This window comes from Ranitomeya variabilis, chromosome 2 (genome assembly GCF_051348905.1).
Source record: "Ranitomeya variabilis isolate aRanVar5 chromosome 2, aRanVar5.hap1, whole genome shotgun sequence".
In the NCBI taxonomy this organism is placed as follows: Eukaryota; Metazoa; Chordata; class Amphibia; order Anura; family Dendrobatidae; genus Ranitomeya; species Ranitomeya variabilis.
The window spans coordinates 95,030,991-95,051,133 of NC_135233.1; the positions used below are offsets into that span (position 1 = coordinate 95,030,991).

At 42.2% G+C, this 20,143-nt stretch overlaps 1 protein-coding gene across 7 annotated transcripts in view; it reads right to left on the reverse strand.

Moving 5' to 3' along the window:
- Positions 1-210: 210 nt before the first annotated feature.
- Positions 211-20,143, reverse strand: part of SANBR (SANT and BTB domain regulator of CSR) — a 66,954-nt gene continuing 47,021 nt past the window's right edge. For 3 of the 7 annotated variants that reach the window (XM_077282734.1, XM_077282733.1, XM_077282735.1), the window contains exons 11-22: positions 17,817-17,940; positions 15,303-15,440; positions 13,730-13,866; positions 13,541-13,640; positions 12,500-12,532; positions 12,084-12,183; positions 10,016-10,107; positions 9,048-9,073; positions 8,892-8,965; positions 7,440-7,528; positions 6,072-6,163; positions 211-429 (exon numbers count right to left, since the gene is read on the reverse strand). In XM_077282734.1, the coding sequence (XP_077138849.1) occupies positions 393-429; positions 6,072-6,163; positions 7,440-7,528; positions 8,892-8,965; positions 9,048-9,073; positions 10,016-10,107; positions 12,084-12,183; positions 12,500-12,532; positions 13,541-13,640; positions 13,730-13,866; positions 15,303-15,440; positions 17,817-17,940 (1,042 nt within the window). In that variant the 3' untranslated portion in view covers positions 211-392. Of the gene's footprint in view, positions 430-6,071; positions 6,164-7,439; positions 7,529-8,594; positions 8,768-8,891; positions 8,966-9,047; positions 9,074-10,015; positions 10,108-12,083; positions 12,184-12,499; positions 12,533-13,540; positions 13,641-13,729; positions 13,867-15,302; positions 15,441-17,816; positions 17,941-20,143 lie in introns of those variants that run through there. The other 4 variants (XM_077282737.1, XM_077282736.1, XR_013221047.1 and 1 more) reach the window with 3 other exon arrangements.

Consider the following 20,143-nt stretch of genomic DNA (forward strand, 5'->3'; position numbering starts at 1 on the left):
AACAATACCCATATTGACAAATCAAAATAAAACAAACAACACATAAAATAGACTTAAAAATGTTCAGATTAAAGGAGGAATTTATCACAAAAACAAGACTAAAAAAAGACTAAAACACCACAAGATAGAGAAAAAGGTGCAAATGTGATGATAATCGGGCACTTAGCTTTATTAAAACAATCAAAAATAATACACTCCACAGCATTTGTTTAAATTAAGTTTATTTAAAAAGAGCATAAAAAGCTAAGTAACATATCATAGCAAATTCATTGTAGTGCTTTACAAATAGCAAGAACTTGTCAAGCATAAATAAAAAGTATTAATAAATATCCACTGTCCCCACGGACAGATCATTAATGCTAATAAATTCTTAAAAGCATAAAAGCCCATACTTATGTGGGCCGTCCAATCCCAAAACGAGGTTTAGACCTGCAATAAAAAACATGAAATGTTTAACTGAACAGCATAGGTGTAAATACCATAAGTATAAATATATTTTGTGGAAATTTTACTTAACTACAGTAGTGGTCAAAAGTGTGGGTACACCTGTTCCTGCAATGGTTTTACTTGTTCAAACTGGAATGTGCACATTGTAGATTCAGACTGAAGACAGCAAATCCACGAAGGAACACACAGAAACATGGAATAAAGAAACACGTGTGAAGCAAACCACAGATGTGTTAAACCTTGGGCTCCTGTTGTGCCCCCTTTACACCACCTTGGCATTCACTCAAGCAGCTTCATCAGGTTTTCATCTTACAACAGTTTTGAAGGAGTTCCCAGATGTTCTGAGCACTTGTTGGCAGCAGTGCCTCCACACTGCGGATCAACTCATCCTACACTACCTCAACTGGTAATTGTGGAGGCCATACCATCGGACAGAGCACTTCATCCCTTCCCTCCTTGGTCACATAGCCCTAACATAGCCTGGAGGTGTGTTTTCGGTCATTGACCTGTTGTAACACAAATGATGGTCTCTCTGAGCGCAAACCAGATGGGATGGCATGTGTTGCAGAATGCTGTGCCATGCTCAGTGTGCCTAGAATTGAAATAAATCACCAACAGGGTCACGAAAAAAGCACCCCACGCCATCACACCTCCCGCTTCAAGGTGGGCACCACTTATGTCCATAAGCAAGGCGGAACAGTAGTTAAAAATTAAAAATTTACTTTTAATTTAATCCATTAAAAGAGCCCGCTGGCTCAAAACCACAAATAAATTAACCCACAATGTGCAAATACTACAAATAGCGCTATCAGCGCAGCAAAATCACTATAACGGTGAGCCACTATAATTCTTTTCTCTTAAGGGCTCCAACCATTACCAATAATACCTTTAGGTATTTTTTAGTAGAAAGGAACGACCTCACCCGAGTTGTGCGTCCTCTAGATCACAGCTTGTAGTCAAAAGCCGGTATCCGAATAAATGAGGGAGCGCTCTGCGTGCTCATTCATGGCCTCACTTCTCCGGGTTTTTTTCTTTTTTCAGACAGTCATCATGTCCTCCCTTAGGTAGATTTCTCCCAACGCGTTTCCCGTGGCCCAGTCATCAGGGGAGAAGCCACTATCATAAAATAAGGTATATGCCGTCCATCCAGCTACATTGAAAAGGTAGCTTTTCAATGTAGCTGGATGGACGGCATATACCTTATTTTATGATAGTGGCTTCTCCCCTGATGACTGGGCCACGGGAAACGCGTTGGGAGAAATCTACCTAAGGGAGGACATGATGACTGTCTGAAAAAAGAAAAAAACCCGGAGAAGTGAGGCCATGAATGAGCACGCAGAGCGCTCCCTCATTTATTCGGATACCGGCTTTTGACTACAAGCTGTGATCTAGAGGACGCACAACTCGGGTGAGGTCGTTCCTTTCTACTAAAAAATACCTAAAGGTATTATTGGTAATGGTTGGAGCCCTTAAGAGAAAAGAATTATAGTGGCTCACCGTTATAGTGATTTTGCTGCGCTGATAGCGCTATTTGTAGTATTTGCACATTGTGGGTTAATTTATTTGTGGTTTTGAGCCAGCGGGCTCTTTTAATGGATTAAATTAAAAGTTAATTTTTAATTTTTAACTACTGTTCCGCCTTGCTTATGGACCTATTTAACTGATTGGTGGTACCAGACTAACGAGTTTTTGGGCACCACTTATGTAGAAGCTATCCACTCTGTGTCTCATATAGCAGCTAGTACCAAAAATCTCAAATTTTAACTCATCAGACCACAGTATAGATTTATAATGATTTCATGTCCAGTCCTTGTGTTTCTTTGCCCAAACAAGTCTCTTCTTGTTTGGGGACCTCAGTAGTGGCTTCTATGCAGCAATTAGACCATAAAGGTCTGCTTCTTGCAGCCTCCTCTGGACAGCTGATGTTGAGATGTGTCTGCTACTCGATGTCTGTGCATCATTTATGAGGTCTGTTATCTGAGGTGCTCTTAATTTGCAGTTTCTGATGCTGGTAACTTTGATGAACTTATCCTCTGCAGGAAAGGTAATTATTGATCTTGCTTTTTTTGCAGTGGTAAAATTTTCATCATAGTGATTGATGGTTTTCGTGACTACATTTCAGGATATCATCAAGGTTCTAGGAATTTTTCCAACTGACCTGCATGCCTGATAGTAATGATGAACTGTTGTTTCTCTTTATGTAATTGAGTGGTTCTTTCCACATACCTGCTTACATCAGTTGTAGAATAGGGTTCAGTACTGTATGACACTGTATACCAACAAAGCCTCTGCAAAAACATATCTAATGGTCGCACACTTTCAGATGGCTGGTGATTACACAATTAAACTCTTCTTGAAGAGGCAAATCTGTTCAGTGGAAGCCGTTGAGAGACTCTTGAGAGAAGGCTAAGGCTACTTTCACACTAGTGTTGTGCACTGCACGTCGCTATGCGTCGTTTTGTAGAAAAAATGCTTCCTGCAAAAGTGCTTGCAGGATGCGGTTTTTCTCCATAGACTTGCATTAGCGACGCAGTGCGACGCATTGCCACACGTCGCAACCATCGTGCGACGGTTACGTCGTGTTGCGTCGGTCCGTCGCCACCAAAAACGTTGCATGTAACGTTTTTTGGTGCGTCGAGACCGTCTTTTCCGACCGCGCATGCGTGGCCGGAACTCCGCCCCCTCCTCCCCGCACCTCACAATGGGGCAGCGGATGCGTTGAAAAACAGCATCCGCTGCCCCCGTTGTGCGGCATTTTCACTGCTTGCGTCGGTACGTCGCAACGACGCAATTCGTCGTGCGTCGTACGACGCTAGTGTGAAAGTAGCCTAAGGCGGTGGTGGTAAAGCTGTTATCAGAGTAAGAGTATATGAACACATTCAGGATTTGCAGCAGAAATTTCTGCACCATTTGTGAACCTCTTGGCAGGAAAACCACTGCACGAAATACATGTTTTTTGCCTCGTTTTTGTTTCTTTTTTTTTTTTTTACATGCATTTGTGTTGCAGGTTTCCCCCCACTCATTAGTATGGGTGAAATCAGCAACAAGAGCCCTGAAACAATTGACATGATGCAGATTTAAATCTGCAAGAGAAAAAAAGCAACAAGTGCATGAGACTTCATTAATCTTATTCACTTTGCTGGTACTAGGAAATCCTTGAGGCTTTGTTACACAACTGGGCAGAAAAAAAAACGAGACAAAAACGAAACGTATGGAGAGACCCTAAAAGGGGCGTACTTTGAGAATCTAAACTTTAATACACATTCTGGTTTGTTTTATGCATGTTTCTTTACCCCTTATCTCCTTATGTGTTTCTTGGTTTTGCTGCCTTCCATCTGAATCAACAATGTGCACATTCCAAAGAGAACAAGGAAAGCCATTACATGAAGACGTGTCCAAACTTTTGACCAGTATTGTACGTTCATGTTAGAAAGTAAAAACCCCATGTAAACTTTACTTTTTAATTTCTGTTAATATTGGCATAAGAATATTCGATCTATAATCAAAGAATACAGAATAATAAAAGGTGAACTATAACAAATTAAGTAAATATCACAAAACGTCAGACAATGTGTGTATACAAGACAACTTATAGAGGTTACCTTGGATTAGAAAATGATACCTCAGGGAACAGCGCCACATCTGTCCGTGGGTTGTGTGTGGTATTGCAGCTTAGTAACATTTACTTTGTTGGGGATGGGCTGCTCTATCCGACACAACACACAGATGATTGTGGTGATAAACAGGATATAGAAGAAAGCAGCCTTGTTTTACTAATCCACGGACAAACTATTAACTTTCATTAAAGGGAATTTGCCAGCCGATTCATTATTGCAGACATCTATGTTTGTCGGTAAAATACTGCGGCAATACAGAAAAAAGAAAAATGTAAAAAATTCTTTAAAACAAGGGTCAGAACCGAGTTGTCTAGGATGACTAATCGCACATGTATATTTCTGCTTTCTCTCCGCCCCGCTCATCTTGATTGACAGGTCTCACCTGGTGTGTGCGTATAGGGAGACACCTGTCAGGCGCTGGTGGGAACATCTGTGTGTGACTAGTCACCTCTGCCCTTGCCTGCGTTTTAGAGTATGGCTGTATAAATGGCTGCAATAATGGAGCCAGTCTCGGATTAATGGTACGTGGGGTTGGAGCAGCGACTACCTGCCTGTGCTCACTGATGTAGTACTGGAGGAATGTACACGAGTTATGGTAACGCACAATTGGATATTAGTGATTGCACTATCCAGGTATTTCCCAAATGTGCGGTGCTGCCTGTTACCATGTGGATCTTAGCCAGGTATAGGAGTGTGCGTACTCTGGCTTTTTAATAAAGGGCTATGATAGAAGCCCTCATCCAACCACAATCCTCCAATCTTAGGCAACACCTAATTCTCCTCATACATACCAGTGTTGCACCACCCAAAGCAGGGCATGGTCACATCCGGACCTGCGCCTTTCATCCTGATATTCCCTCTATCATCAGTCAGACCTGGATTTGTAGCCATAATACAGGTGCTACAGTGGGACCACAGGGTGGATGTCTGACCTTACGGTGTACTGACACGTCGGGTCTTTATGGTGCTTGATCCCGCTCAGTACTGTTTCTATACTGCCCGGTATCGGCCTTCGACTGAGATAGTGATTGGTGAGTGACTATAACACAGATTTTCTACATTTAAGACATTCTTGCAGTCATATAGTTGGCGGTTTTCGATTCTTTCACCTGTACCTTTACATACTGCCCCCATAGACATGACCTGGGTGTCCTTACTTTTCACATGACTCTACACTGCAAATGTCACACATATGTCTGAAGGGTGATTGTTTCTTGCAAGGTTGCAATTCTAATACTAGGCGACCACCGCTACTAAAAATTGGTAGATGTGTGAGTGGTTGTTTCAGGAGTATAGTACCCCTGTTTCGCCTCCACCTTTATCATGGGGGGCTGCTGCATCCTATAGGTGCATTCATTTCGCGACCCGTGATGGTACATAAGGTTGCCTTTCTTCTGTTACGTTTTTTTTTTATGTCCCATGCTGTGTTTTTGCTTTTGATTTTAGTGTAAGGACTTGCAAGGCAATGAGGAACCATGATGTGGATGGCAGCCAGACCCATTAATGTTGGCTTTATAAACCAGGGTGCCTGTCCCTATGGTGTGCAGGGCACCCGCCTGACCTAATAGTATGGGTGTCACTAATAGCCAGACTCTGTGCACTACATCTGTGTGACTGGCGCCATATACAAGCCTCATCTGTGTGTAATTCTAATAGTAGGCGACCACCGCCTCCATGAATTTGTCGGCGTGCGAGTGGTTGTTTCATCAGTAGTTTGCCCTTGCGCTGCCTCCGCCTGTATCCGGGGGGCTGCTGCATCCTGGAAGTGCATTTGTTTGGTGACCGGTGATGGAAAATATGGCTGACTTTTTTCTGCTATGTTTTTTTTTTTTTAATATCTTGCATTGGGGAACTTAGTTCGAACATCTTACTGAATAATGGATTTTTTTCAGCAAATCTTGGATGTTCTAGAGGTCACTGGCTGATATTGGGGATCGATGGAACTGGTACTAGATACATAAACACTATACGGACCAGTCCCATAGGGAGATCAATCATATCTGGTACCTGGGATTCTTCTCTGTGGTACTTTGTCGTGTGTTTGATTGAACAGAGGCTTTGAACTGAGCTTCAAGTCTGGAGTAAATCCCACCTGAATGCTAAAAACAAAAAAAGAGATGCTGCATGTAATTCATTCTGTATATTCAATAATTAAAAACTATGTTAGGAATTAAAAAAATATATGTCTGCTTTTCTTCCAATAACATACACATGTATGGCACACATTGCCCAGAGACCCCGCTTGTTGTGTGGTGGTCCACTGTAGAGAAAAGTGCACCAGAATACGATTTATTGTACATTAAAGGGAACCTGTCACCATTTTTCTGTTATACTAGCTAAAAATATGGCCATACTAAGCGTTTGCTATGCATTCTGTAAATGCTTATTAAATCCCCTGTCTCCCCATGTATAACCCTGAGAAACCTTTTTCATTTCTCCCACACTGTATTTTCATTGGGTCCGTCCGGTCTGATGGCCGTGGCCTCGGGCCGCTCCACCCCTCCCCCGGCTGCTGCTAAGCGTCCTGGCCGTGGATGACGCCTCCTGCCTCACACATCTATATACAGCGCGGGAGAAATACAAAAAGGTTTTTCAGGGCTATATAGGAGGAGACAGGGGGTTTAATAAGCATTTACAAAATGTATAGCAAACACTTAGTAAGGCCACATTTTTAGCTAGTATAACAGAAAAATGGTGACAGGTTCCCTTTTAAAATCTAAATGAAGGACCAAAGGTTTAATGCAGACCCATGGATTGGCTTAATACATGTCCTGGGAGCTTATGCCAAACCTTAAGGGACATCATCATATAAACAAAGACTTACAATGGCTATGGACACCTAGGGGACACTTTTTTTTTAATGAAAATCCATATCTTTTGGGCTAAAAAAAATCATTTTGGCTATTGGGTTTCATTAAAAATCTTGCTCGGTTTGCCTTTTATAGCCTCTGTGTTCTGATTTCTGAATTTGTAACTCTTTTACAAGTATGTGTTCAGAATTCCTCTCAGCCGTTGTATGACTATAAGAAAAGATCAGATGAGATAAGCTCAGAATCAAACAAAAACAGACAGATAAAACCGTTCCAAAGATCCAGTTAGGGCGAGCTCATTGCCAGATTATTGACTCATTCTGCAGCCAATAATTAGCAGGGAAATAGTGTTATGAGAGCCAAACAGTGCAACATTTTTTAATGAAACCCATTTCCAAAAATACATGCATTTGAGTACAAAAATGGCCATGGAGGCGTCATTATCTTTAATGACTTAGAGGCTAAAATACTAAGTTTACCTGGGTCAGAATCCTAGAACATGGATAGATAGGGAATCACCAGGCATTTTGTATATAGACCAGCCATGTTGGTCAGGTGTACTTACTTCCTTTGCATCTTTGGTCTTTATTCGATCCAGCTCTCCTAGTCTTATTTTGATTAAATGACCTGTAATTTCTGTCATTCTCCTCTGATCTGCAAGAAAGGAAAGATATTAATTCTCCACTACTGCATAAAATATTGATGTTTCTTCCTCATTATGTTCTAAGATGACTTTAATTATGCATTCATATACCTAAAAAATACTAACCCTAATATCCTTCAAAGGGAATCTGCCATCAGGTTTTCCCTACCTCATCAGAGAGTAGCATGATGTAGGGGAAGACACCCTCATTCCAGTGATGTGTCACTTACTGGGCTGCTTGCTGCAGTTGTGATAAAATCCAGGTTTTATCTGCTGCGGATCTACCAGGTCTCTGAATGCTGAGCTCTGTATAACCCCACCCACACCATTGGTTGGCAGCTTACTGTCTAACCTGTGCATAGGCAGAAAGCTGCCAATCAGTGGTGGTGGTGGAGCTATACAGAGCTTATAAATATGGACGACTACATGGCAGCAGGTTTAGTCTTCTAGTGATAAAATCACTGTTTTATCAGCAGGAGATTACCATACCAAACCTACAGCAAGCAGCTTTTACATAATGCTGCGCTCAGATTAAATGGCAAAAACATTTTGACAGATTCCCTTTAAGACAGGTCATGTGCATGATTGATTCAGAGTTAAATGGGGTTTTCTGAGATCTACAGGTGCTTCTCACAAAATCAGAATATCATCGAAAAGTTAATTTATTTCAGTTCTTCAATGCAAAAAGTGAAACTCATATTATATGATATTGTATAATATATGAGTTTCACTTTTTGTATTGAAGAACTGAAATAAATTAACTTTTTGATGATATTCTAATTTTGTGAGAAGCACCTGTATATGGATTTATAAAAAGATTGGGATATCAGTATACAATAATATAACAAAATAACACTCAGTCTTGAAAAACCTGATGTCACTTGTAGCGCTGCTGCCGGCGCCCCTGCATGGTGTTCCCTTCTCCTACCATGCAGGGAGGCATCTTGTATAAAAGACTCCCTCTCCCTAAGGAGTTGCTTGACCTTGGATTTGCCTTTGCCTAGCCCTTTTGTCGTGATCCGCTACCTTCTTGGAATTCTGACCCCGGACTGTGATGCGACTACGCCTTTGCCTCACCTCTCTCTCTATGATGTTCCAGCCTGGCTTTTGACCTTGGACCTCTTGACTACCCAGCCTTGTGTCACAGTATTCTTTCCTTTCCTAATAGATTTGTCTTATGTCTTTGGTTCATAAAAACTGCATCAAAATCTTTAGTGGTGTTCTTCCGAAAAAAACAAACATTGAAAAAACTGCTTTGAGTAAAAAAAAAACAAAACACTTTACGTGATGATTAAGAAATTGAGCAATAGGGTGCAAGGAGGAAATTTAAGGCTAAAGTTAGAATAAAACAGTTGCGCCAATTGAACCACGCACCTTCTTCTCTTTGAGCATCCTGATTAAATCTTAAAGAGCGAGATGCGTCCCATTTACTTCTCTGCACGCTTACACTGTTATTAAAAAGAAAATAAAAGTAAATCAAATTTTTCAATGGTTTGTAAAATTTGCAGACAAATGTCATGAAATACTCACGTGAAGGGAGAAGAGTCTCGGGAGGGCTGAGGAGGAAAATAAAAAGTTTGAAAAAAATGAGTCTGCAGTCATATTACAATCAGAATTCGCCCTTCAGATATTTATGACGCATATTTGTGCCATATTGGATAGATGTAAGATTGCTCAAATATTTCTGTGATCGCCATAAAAGTGAATACAAAGAGCAGCGGACATACAACTCTTTTCAGAAATAGGTGAGAGTCGTAGAGATGGGGCCTCCATCTATCAGACATTTATAACGTATCCTGAGGATAAAGCATAACTGACAAAGGGAGGAATACCACTCTAACTTCTGACACCAGACCTGCAGGAACATTACGGTACCGGAGTCACCACTCATCTGATCGGCCTTAGTGATGAGCGAATATACTCGTTGCTCGGGTTTTTCCGAGCATGCTTGGGTGGTGTCCGAGTATTTGTTAGTGTTCGGAGATTAAGTTTTCATCGGCGCAGCTGAATGATTTACAGCTACTAGACAGCTTGATTACATGTGAGGATTCCCTAGCAACCAGGCAACCCCCACATGTACTCAGCCTGGCTAGTAGCTGTAAATCAATCAGCTGAGGTGATGAAAACGTAATCTCCGAACACTAACAATACTAGGAGACCACCCGAGCAACGAGTACACTCGCTAATCACTAATAGGCCTCTTTTATAAGGTTTGATAATTGCCATGTAGAGATGCCCTAATTCCCAGATGATATAACAGGTCTATAATGCCCAAAGGCGTCGGGGTAGTAATATCAGTTGGTCATCTTTGAATCACCTCTTCTTGCATCTTATCATCCTAGGTCCTCTAGGTCTCCTCATCATAATTCTGGTCATGAGTGCCACCACGAAAAAAAGAAACATCTACACGGTGATTGACCCTTAATGGAACTTGTCGTAGTGGGTCTGGGTCTGAGAGCGGGTGATAATCTCCTTCAAATATTTTAGCACTTATTTACCTTTTCTTGAGGCCGTTCTTTTTTATGAATACTTGGTGAAGAGGTTTGTTTTTTCGTCTGTCTGTTGGACTTCTTTGGTTTTTCTTTTCTACCTGTTAACGAGAAAGCACACATCTGAAATGACAATAAGGCTATGTTCCCACAGATCTCATACCTGCAGCTCCGGTCAATTTACGCTGCGGATATATTTTGCAGCATTTTACTGGCACTGTAACAATCGGTAGATTTTCGGTGAACGAATATGCAGAAAATGGGCTGTGTATCGCAAGATGGGAACTTAGCTTAAAATAAGAGCTATAAAAGTGTCAACGAAGGTTTACAACAACCTAACAATATGAAAAACCCAAAGGATCGCATCACTATAATCTCTTACAATTAAAATTTAGCACATGTAGCGAGTGGTTAAAGGAGTCTTCCGGTCTTGATATGTGATGACCTGTTACTAGGATAAGTCATTAATTAATGATCACATGGGGTCCAACCTCTGAGAATGAACTGCAGAATGGCGCTCTTATCCTCCTGGCTGTGCAGGGAAATGTGAACATTTACTGAACCAGGACCACGTTGCAGCAGGTTGACACAATGCCCCTCTACATAGCAAAAACTGTCTTTGAAAAGAACGTAGCGCAGACCCAAGTGATCATTAAATTATGCCATATGCTACTGCTAGGTTATTGAGTTAAGATGAAAATGCCTCTCTAAGGCCATGCTCACATGTTGAAATTTTGCTGTTTTTTTTTGCAACTATTTAAAGGCAATTTAAAAGCGGCTTTATACAGTAACAAGAAACGTTATGAGATCTCATAAATCTCACGCACGCACTTGTTTTTTTTTCCTGACTGAATTTGGAAACTGTGGCTTTTTTAAAAAATCTGCAGCATGCCAATTCTTTCAGGGTTTTTTGCAGCATTTTTTTTTCACCGTTTCTATAAGAAAGCACAAAAAAGCTGCAAAAACACAATAAGCATTTTCACAGCATTTTTTGTGAATAAAACAAAATGTATTAAATACCGTATGTACTGTAGACAAAGAACAAATGTAATCTGCCCTCAAGAACACAACAAGAAGAGCCTTATTGAAGGGGCATTTTGGAGTGGAATTCACCAAATTCCTTAAAAAGTGAGCGCCACTTTCAGGAACTTCTATGTATCTTAATATTTGGTTGCACACCCTTTGGTATAAATAACTACAATCAATTGCTTCTTATATCCATCAACAAGCTTCTTACACCTCTAAACTGGAATTTTGGACCACTCGTCTCTTGCAAACTGCTCCAAGTCTCTCACATATGTGAAGGCTGCCTTCCCCCAACAGCAATTTTAAGATCTCTTCACAAGTCTTCAATGGTATTTAGATCCAGAATCATTGCTGGCCACTTCAGAACTCTCCAGCGCTTTGTTTCCATCCATTTCTGGGTGCTTTTTGAAGTATGTTTAGGGTCCGTGTCCTGCTGGAAGTCCCGTGACCTAGGACGCAAACCCAGCTTTCTGACACTGAGCACTACATTGCAACCCAAAATTCTTCATTAATCTTTTCATAGATTTCGTGATGCCTTGCACACAGTCAAGGCACGCAGTGCCAGAGGCAGCAAAACAACCCCAAAATATCTTTGAATCTCCGCCATATTAGACTTTCTGTACTATGTTCTTTTCTTTGTAGGCCTCATTCTGTTTTCAGTAAACAGTAGAATGATGTGCTTTACCAAAAAGCTCTAACTTGGTCTCATCTGTCCACAAGACGCTTTCCCAGAACTTCTGGAGTGAGTTAGCTGCACTGAAAGTAAAGGGGCCGAATAATATTGCACACCCCACTTTTCAGTTTTTGAATTTCCACAAAAATGTAAAATAACCAATAAATTTTGTTCAACTTCACAATTGTGTTCCACTTGGTGTTGATTCTTCACCAAAAATTTTCATTTGGTATCTTTATGTTTGAAGCATGATATGTGGGAAAAGGTTGAAAAGTTCCAGGGAGCTGAATACTTTCGCAAGGCACTGACAGATAGATATATATATACACACACACACACACATATATGTGGAGACGTGTTAGGTGACAAGATGCATACCGGGTTTTTTCAACACTTCTTCTTCATCTCCAACCTCATCTTCTGTCACCTCGGATCCAGTTGTGTAGTCGTCCTCTTCAGATAGCAGAGACTGCTGCTTCTAGAATAGAAAACGCCTTGTTATAAAATAAAAAAATGAAAAAAATTGTATGACGAGTTATTTTATATTTAGATATCTGACTATGAATCTGTACCTTGATTACACGTAGAATACTTTATTCTTAATATTATTTTTTAATCTTCCTCTCCTTGTTGTCAGGCTAGCGGCTTGATAAATAGTAAAAAATCTCCTGGTGTAACTGAATATTATAACTGTGATGAATTATCATATTGCCAACCCATTAGGTGATGGATGAAAATCAGATTTGTCTGCAGTTGTAACAAGCAACATTGAAAAATCTGCTCCTTCTACTTACCAGCTGCAGACTGAAGTTCTTTAATGAAAGAAACTAATACCCCCCAAATAAAGGGAAAGAGAAGGAAAAGGAATGAAAGACAAGGTAGAAAGAGAAGAAACATTAGACTGGAGATAAGTGAATAACACAATATACAAGACTTTGCAAGGCAAAACATTGAGAATTCTAGACAATATGTATTAAGGAGGGTGCAAGCTTTTTATAAATACGGTACTTTTTTATGAGCTATGGACCCTAAAAATAAAATGATTATACAGTTTGCTGCCTGGACCTTCAGCAGTGAGCTGTAATCCGTGGGGGAACTGGACTACAAGTATTATTTTCTTTCCAGGCCCATTAACATGGCGTTTCATGGTGCTGTCTGAAATCAATGGTTCATCCACGTAATATAGAGACGTGTTGGGTCATCCAGATAGAGACACTTTTTCAAGCCGCTGAATGAGAGATCTCTCAGAATTCCCATAATATGATATTTGAAAGAGGTTCTAACCCTGACAATGACACTGGAGAGCCCTGAGCAGAGACCCCACTCGTGTCCTCAGCAGTATTGTTCTTCCATTGTCGGTCCAATTTCTGGGTCAGTGAGAAATGTCAAGAAATCCTAAGCCATGTTTGGCTCCCTTTTCCCTTTCTTTTGGATGTAGTCCCGACCTATTTATATCTAGTCATTCACAGTTTCATAGTTTTAAGGTTGAAGGTCCATCGAGTTCAACCTATAGCCTAACATGTTGATCCAGAGGAAAGCAAAAACCTCATGGGGCAAACATTAATAGCTCCATATTAGGGGAAAATTCCTTCCTGAATCCATACGGCAATCAGACAAGTTCCCTGGACCAACGTCCCATCATGGAATATACTGCCTATAACCTGAAATATTATATTTGTCAAGAAAGGCATCCATCGCCCTTCTTGAATTTTAGTAATGAATGAACCATTTATCATTTTTGTTGCGTTCTGTTATCAGAAAGTCCTAGTACTGGTGAGGATAATGTTCTGTGTGAGGGATCAGTATGACTTGCATACAGTATGAGGCCGACTCACCGCATTAATCTCCCCAGTCTTCTGTCCGCATGCCGTGCTTGGATCTATGAGGACATCACATTCAAGACTTTTATCTTGGCTTAGGCTAATCCCAGAGTCCCTGTGCAGAATCACGACACTTTAGTATTAGCCACTGGAGAGAAGCAAATGATCACAAACTGTGAAAACTTATCAGACAAAACCTTTTACCCATTTGAGTCTTTAGAAAAAGGCACAACAATAATCTCCCTCCTCTGTAAGAGGTCACTTAGTACGTCCAAAGAAGAACTCTTAGGTGCATCTCCTCCTCCGGGTAAGCCAATGACATGGTCTCGGACTTTACAGCCCTGGTAGGCAAAAAAGCAGATTTTAAGTATTCTTATTTTTAGACCATTGACCAGATCAAACTACTCAAAAATGTATATTTTTTTGCAATGATAAGTGGGTTCAAATTCACCAAGGACATCTGCATGGAGTATGGTGTTCCTGTGTTTGCTTAGGTTTATTCTGGGTTATTCCGATACTCCAAAAATATGCAAAAAAGTCAATTTGATTTCTATGACATTGGCCCTAGTATGTTAGAAATAGGTTAAAGGGGTTATCCAGGATATTTTTTTCCCTATGGGGCTAAGAACTTACCCTCAGATAGTTGTTAACTACCTGCCTATTCTGCCTTTTGACAATCTCTCCTGGCTCAGTCGGCGATTCTCCTGCTCCCTTTGGCCTCATGTCAACAGAGCAGCTCCTTCTCTTTCACTCTGCTCTGTTGACTGGGAGTCACTGCTGACGTTATGCTGATTGACAGCCGGCTCAGGCTAATGCAGCGGGGAGCTGGCTGTCAATCAGCATAACATCGGCAGTGATGCCCTTTCAACAGAGCAGAGTGGAATAGAAAGAGCTGCTCTGTTGAAGTGACATCACCTGAAGAGGGAGAACTGCGGGTAAGATCATTCCATTACTGCTCTGAACTGAGGGAGATTGTCATAGGGCATCACAGGCCGTGTAGTTAGCAACTACCTACTGATAAATGCTTAGCCCGATAGGTCAGGAAATGTCCTGGATAAGCCCTTTAAGTAGATTGGGAGCCCAATTGGAGACAGGAACTAAAGTAAATAGTCATAACCTCTGTACAGTGGTGCGGAATCTGTTGGCACTACATAAAAAAATGGGAAATTAAAAAAAAACCATTCCAAATACCACTCATCTGTCTATCCTACAATTTCCGATTTCCCTTAAGAACTATGCCATGAAATGACCTCCCTCAAGATTTTACCACTTGCTTACATATTCCACAATCTACTCAGTACCAACTAAATAAACCTGCGCGGTTGGAAAGCTCTTTGAAAAATGTCTTAGTTCTTAGAACACTGTAGAGCTTGTTCTAATCAGGTGAAAGGTTTTATAGGCTCCAAAACTTGACAACTTGCATGAGCAAATAACCAGTTCTATTTACAGGCTAAAATTATTGAGGCGTTTCTGTATGAACAATTGTTCTCACATGATTGTTAGATCCCCATAGTTACAATTATTGATGGTCGGTGAACCTTGTTTCATGGTGGGATTTTCTGCCAACCAACAATGTTTCAACGACAGATGACAATTTGGTCATTTGATTGCTAGACATGTTTTTCCGGGGCGATGATCAGGAACGAACACTTGTAAGGGTGACTAGTGTCTCCAGCTAAATTCCATGGGCTGTGTGTGGGTATTGACCTATGACATATCTATACCCCACCCCAGGGTGGCAAACACACACCGCAGGTATCAGCATGGCCGCTCTAACCTTTGGAAGCTGTGCAGGGTCAAATCTGAGGACTTTTTGGTTACAGCAGGGATAGACCCCAGTGCCTGGGGAATCGAGAGAATACGAAGCTGGCTCAGGATGATACTGACAATGAGACAATTCATTCATCAGGAACGTCTGAAAGTGATAAGCACAGAGTATTTATTCCATCATCTTCCTCAATATATTGTTCAGTCTCCGGATATCATTTATGAAATACATTGATCAGGTGAAGAGAAAATATAAACATACCATTGTACCCATATACGTACAAAGCAATGTCTTAAAGTGTAAAGGCCGCCATGCATATTAGCTAGCTGATGGCTGAATGATGGTTCGGACAATCGTTTGGCCAGCAGCCATCTCAGCCAACTCTCCCATACACAGGAGCGCTATTTCGGCCGAGCTCTCCTGTGTTCTCTATGGATATCTAGGCTTATATCCGAGAGAACAAAGTGATCTGTAGTCTAAAATTGGACATGCCAAATCGTCATCTTCCTCGACAATCAGTTGTCTGGGGCCACCATACACATTAAACTGTTGACTGAAAAGTAAATATTGGCGAGTTGGACCAATATTAGCGTAACTAGATGGTGGCCCGATTCTAACGCATTGGGTACTTTAGAATATGTATGTATGTATATAGCAGCCACATAGTATATAGCACAGGCCACGTAGTATGTAGGAGCCATGTAGTATATAGCAGACAAATACTACGTGGCCTGTGCTATATACTATGAGGCTGCTATATACATACATACATACTGTAGAATACCCGATGCGTTAATACAGGCCACGCAGTATATAACAGTGGCCACGCAGTATGTAACACAGCCCAAACAGTATATAACACAGCCCACGTACTTTATAACACAGCCCACACAGTATATAGCAGCCCACGCAGTATCTAACACAGGCGACGTAGTATATAACACAGGCCACGTAGTATATAACACAGGTCACGCAGTATATAACACAGGGCACGAAGTATATAGCATAGCCCACGCAGTATATAGCAGCCACGCAGTATATAAGACAGGCACACAGGCGACGTAGTATATAGCACTGGCCATGCAGTATCTAACACTGGCCACGTAATATATAGCAGCCACGCGGTATATAACACAGCCCATGCAGTATTTAGCAGTGTGGGCACCATATCCCTGTTAAAAAAAAATAATTAAAATAAAAAATAGATATATATACTCACCCACCGGGATCCAGCGGAGCTCTGGCGATTCGCGGCTGGATGCATTGCGCAATTACCCAGATGACTTAGCGGTCTCACGAGACCGCTAAGTATTCTGGGTAATTTTGCAATGCATCTCTGGGAACGGAAGATGGCGGCAGGCGCGAGCGCATCGTCGAACGACGGAAGGTGAGAATAGCAGGTTTTTTGTTTTTTTTTATTTTTAACATTAGATCTTTTTACTATTGATGCTGCATAGGCAGCATCAATAGTAAAAAGTTGGGGACACACAGGGTTAATAGCAGCGGTAACGGAGTGCGTTACCCGCGGCATAACGCAGTCCGTTACCCCTGGCATTAACCCCGTGTTTGCGGTGACCGGAGGGGAGTATGGAGCGGGCGCCGGGCACTGACTGCAGGGGAGTAGGGGAGGGACTAATCGGACTGTGGCTGTCGCTGATTGGTCCCGGCAGCCATGACAGGCAGCTGGCGAGACCAATCAGCGATGCGGGATTTCCGTTACGGAAGTTGAGGACAGAAAGACGGAAGTGGCCCTTAGACAAATATATATATAGATGTGTATGGGGCCCTAACGCTCACATGTCATAAATACAGTTTTGTGCCATGTGCTAAAACGAAGGAGAAATGTTCAGCTGATAATTGATCTCCCCCGAGACTGAAGACAGGCTTCACAACCTTTCTATTGAAATCTATGAAAATCTGATAACGAATTGTCCTCTGGGACAGAGATGGTTCCTTAAAGGAGTATTCTCAAGCTTAGAAGTTATCCGCTATCCCTGGCAGCTGGGACTCACACTGATCTTGAGAGTGTGACTGGAGCAGAGGTGGATCAGGCACTTATCTGCCCCATCCATTCTTATGGGAAAGCTAAGAGCAGTCGTGCACATCGCTCAGCTCCCTCCGGTGGTCCCATTAAAGGGGTTGTCCAGTCTTAAGCTACAAGCCTGGAGTCATTTTATGTGACTGCAGACTTATGAATCCTCACATTGCACACATTATTGAGGATTCTCCAATGCAGGCGGTCATGTGACGATTTGCATACTTCTGACCACATTCCGACTAGACTGTATCTGGCCTCGCTTAATACACTTGCATCGAGCAAGGCGGCGCCCATCTAGTCGGCACGTGACTGCATGTATGCAAATCACATACTTGAGGTCACATGACTGCCCGCCCCCTGGACCTGCCCTGGAGAATCCTCACAGTTGCACAGTGCGTGTTCTATGATGATTCACAAGCCTGCAAAAGTGACTGCAAACTTGTAGCTTAGCAGAGATTTCCGGGACTTTAAAAGAAAACACTCACCTGCTTACATCTGGAGCAGTTGAGCCAATTGATAGTGCCCCACAAATGCCAGTAAACATCTCGCCAAGACTTCAGCTCCTCAAATAAACTTGTCAGGTACTCATGAACATCCCAAACTTTGTCCCTATTAATTCCATGCAGATTATAAAGAGAATTAGGTCACACGTATTAGCATTTCTTGTATAATATAATGACACTCCTATTACTTAAAGGGAACCTGTCATGTTGCAGGCAGGATGTTATAGAACAGGAGGAGCCGATCAGATTGACAGACATTTTTGTGGAAATAGTTTCAGTAAAACCCTGCAGTTTATTCTATAAAATCCAGTGGGCAGACTATTCAGTCATTGTATGACTGCCTGCAGAGATAGCTGTCAGTCACTGTCAGACCGCCCACTGGACTCATTCATACAGACATCAGAGATTTCAATAAATAAAGTAATGGTTATACTGAATCTTTACCAATAAACCTATATATCATTCTGCTCAGAGCCTCCTTCTCTACATTGTGCTGCACACAGACCAACGTTTATGTACAACATGACAGGTTCCCTTTAAAGAGTACCTGCCACCCCCCTCAGGCGTTTGTAACTAAAAGAGCCACCTTGTGCAGCACTAATGCTGCATTCTGACAAGGTGACTCTTTTAGTTATGATGCCTGCACATGCTGAAATAATCACTTATAAAATGGGCCCCCTCATACCCTGAATCCGCCAGGGAGGCAGATCTTGCCTTCCTAATCAGACGCAGCACAGCCGTCACTCCGGGCCTGTGCGCGCTGGACAGCGCCTCCTCTTGCTTCATTATCGTCCCCGGCGCCTGCGCTGTAAGTACAAAGGGCAGCGCAACTGCGTACGCCCGAAAAAAAAACTTAATGCGCAGGCGCCGGAGACGATAATGAATCAAGAGGAGGCGGCGCCCGGCGCGCACAGGCCCAGAGTGATTATTTCAGCGTGTGCAGGCATCATAACAAAAAGAGTCACCTTGTCAGACTGCAGCATTAGTGCTGAACAAGGTGGCTCTTTTAGTTACAAACGCCTGATGGGGGTGACAGGTTCCCTTTAAATAGTCATTGTCATTGTCATTTTAACAAACTTTGCATTAATCAACAGTATAAGCAAATATAGCAAACGTTTTAGTATATCTTATCAAATAAATCTGCTTCATCCTCCACTTATGAGCCACTTGTCCCCCTCCCACCTACATTCTGAACAGACCATGCACAATGAAAGAAACAACACAGCTAAAATCCTTCATGGAGAATGCAAGAGGGATTGCTGGCTCATAGAGGGATCAGATTAGAGCTCTTATTAAAGGGAACCTGTCACCCCCCCAGGCACTTGTAACTAAAAGAGCCACCTTGTGCAGCACTAATGCTGCATTCTGACAAGGTGGCTCTTTTAGTTCTTGTTCCTGGCACTGCTGAAATAATCGTTTATGAAATTTGTCCCTCATACCTTGAAATCGTCCCGGGGGCAGGTCTTTCCCCCCTAATACAGATGCACCATAGCCGTCACTCAGGGCCTCTGCACGCCGGTCGCCGCCTCCTCGGCGCCTGCGCTGTAAGTTTTTTTTCGGGCATGCGCAGCTGCGCTGCCCTTCGAACTTACAGAGCAGGCGCCGGGGATGCTAATGAAGGAAGAGGAGGCAGCGCGCAGAGGCCCCGAGTGAGGGCTGTGGTGCGTCTGTATTAGGGGGGGAAAGACCTGCCCCCGGGACGATTTCAAGGTATGAGGGACAAATATCATAAACGATTATTTCAGCAGTGCCAGGAACGAGAACTAAAAGAGCCACCTTGCCAGAATGCAGCATTAGTGCTGCACAAGGTGGCTCTTTTAGTTACAAACGACTGGGGGGTGACAGGTTCCCTTTAAACTATGGAGAGGGGAGGGCGAGTAGAAGTGTAGAGACTTCACAGCAGCTAGCATCAACCCACTAGCTCAGAGGGAACTAAAATAGACATAGAGCCTTCAGAGGTGAAAACTGGTGAAAATGTAGGATACAAGTCATGTAACATTCAGAAGTAGTGTTGTCCCTCTTGCACACGCATAGAAAGAAGCGAGAAACAGTCGGAGCATAAATGAGGTAGGGATCACCTACATAATGTACACACACGTCACAGATTACTCTGAATACAGAATAGACAACAATGACACTCAGCAGATAAGGGGAGAAATGTACTCCAAGATCAGCTTCTAGTATCCAAATGAGCAGAAGCGTCTAACATTTCAGTCCATCCCGGACCTTGGTCCCAGCCTGTGTTTCTATGAGAACATAAGAAAGTGCTCCGGTTGAAGTCTCCATCAGCTGGAACACTCATTTTCTTA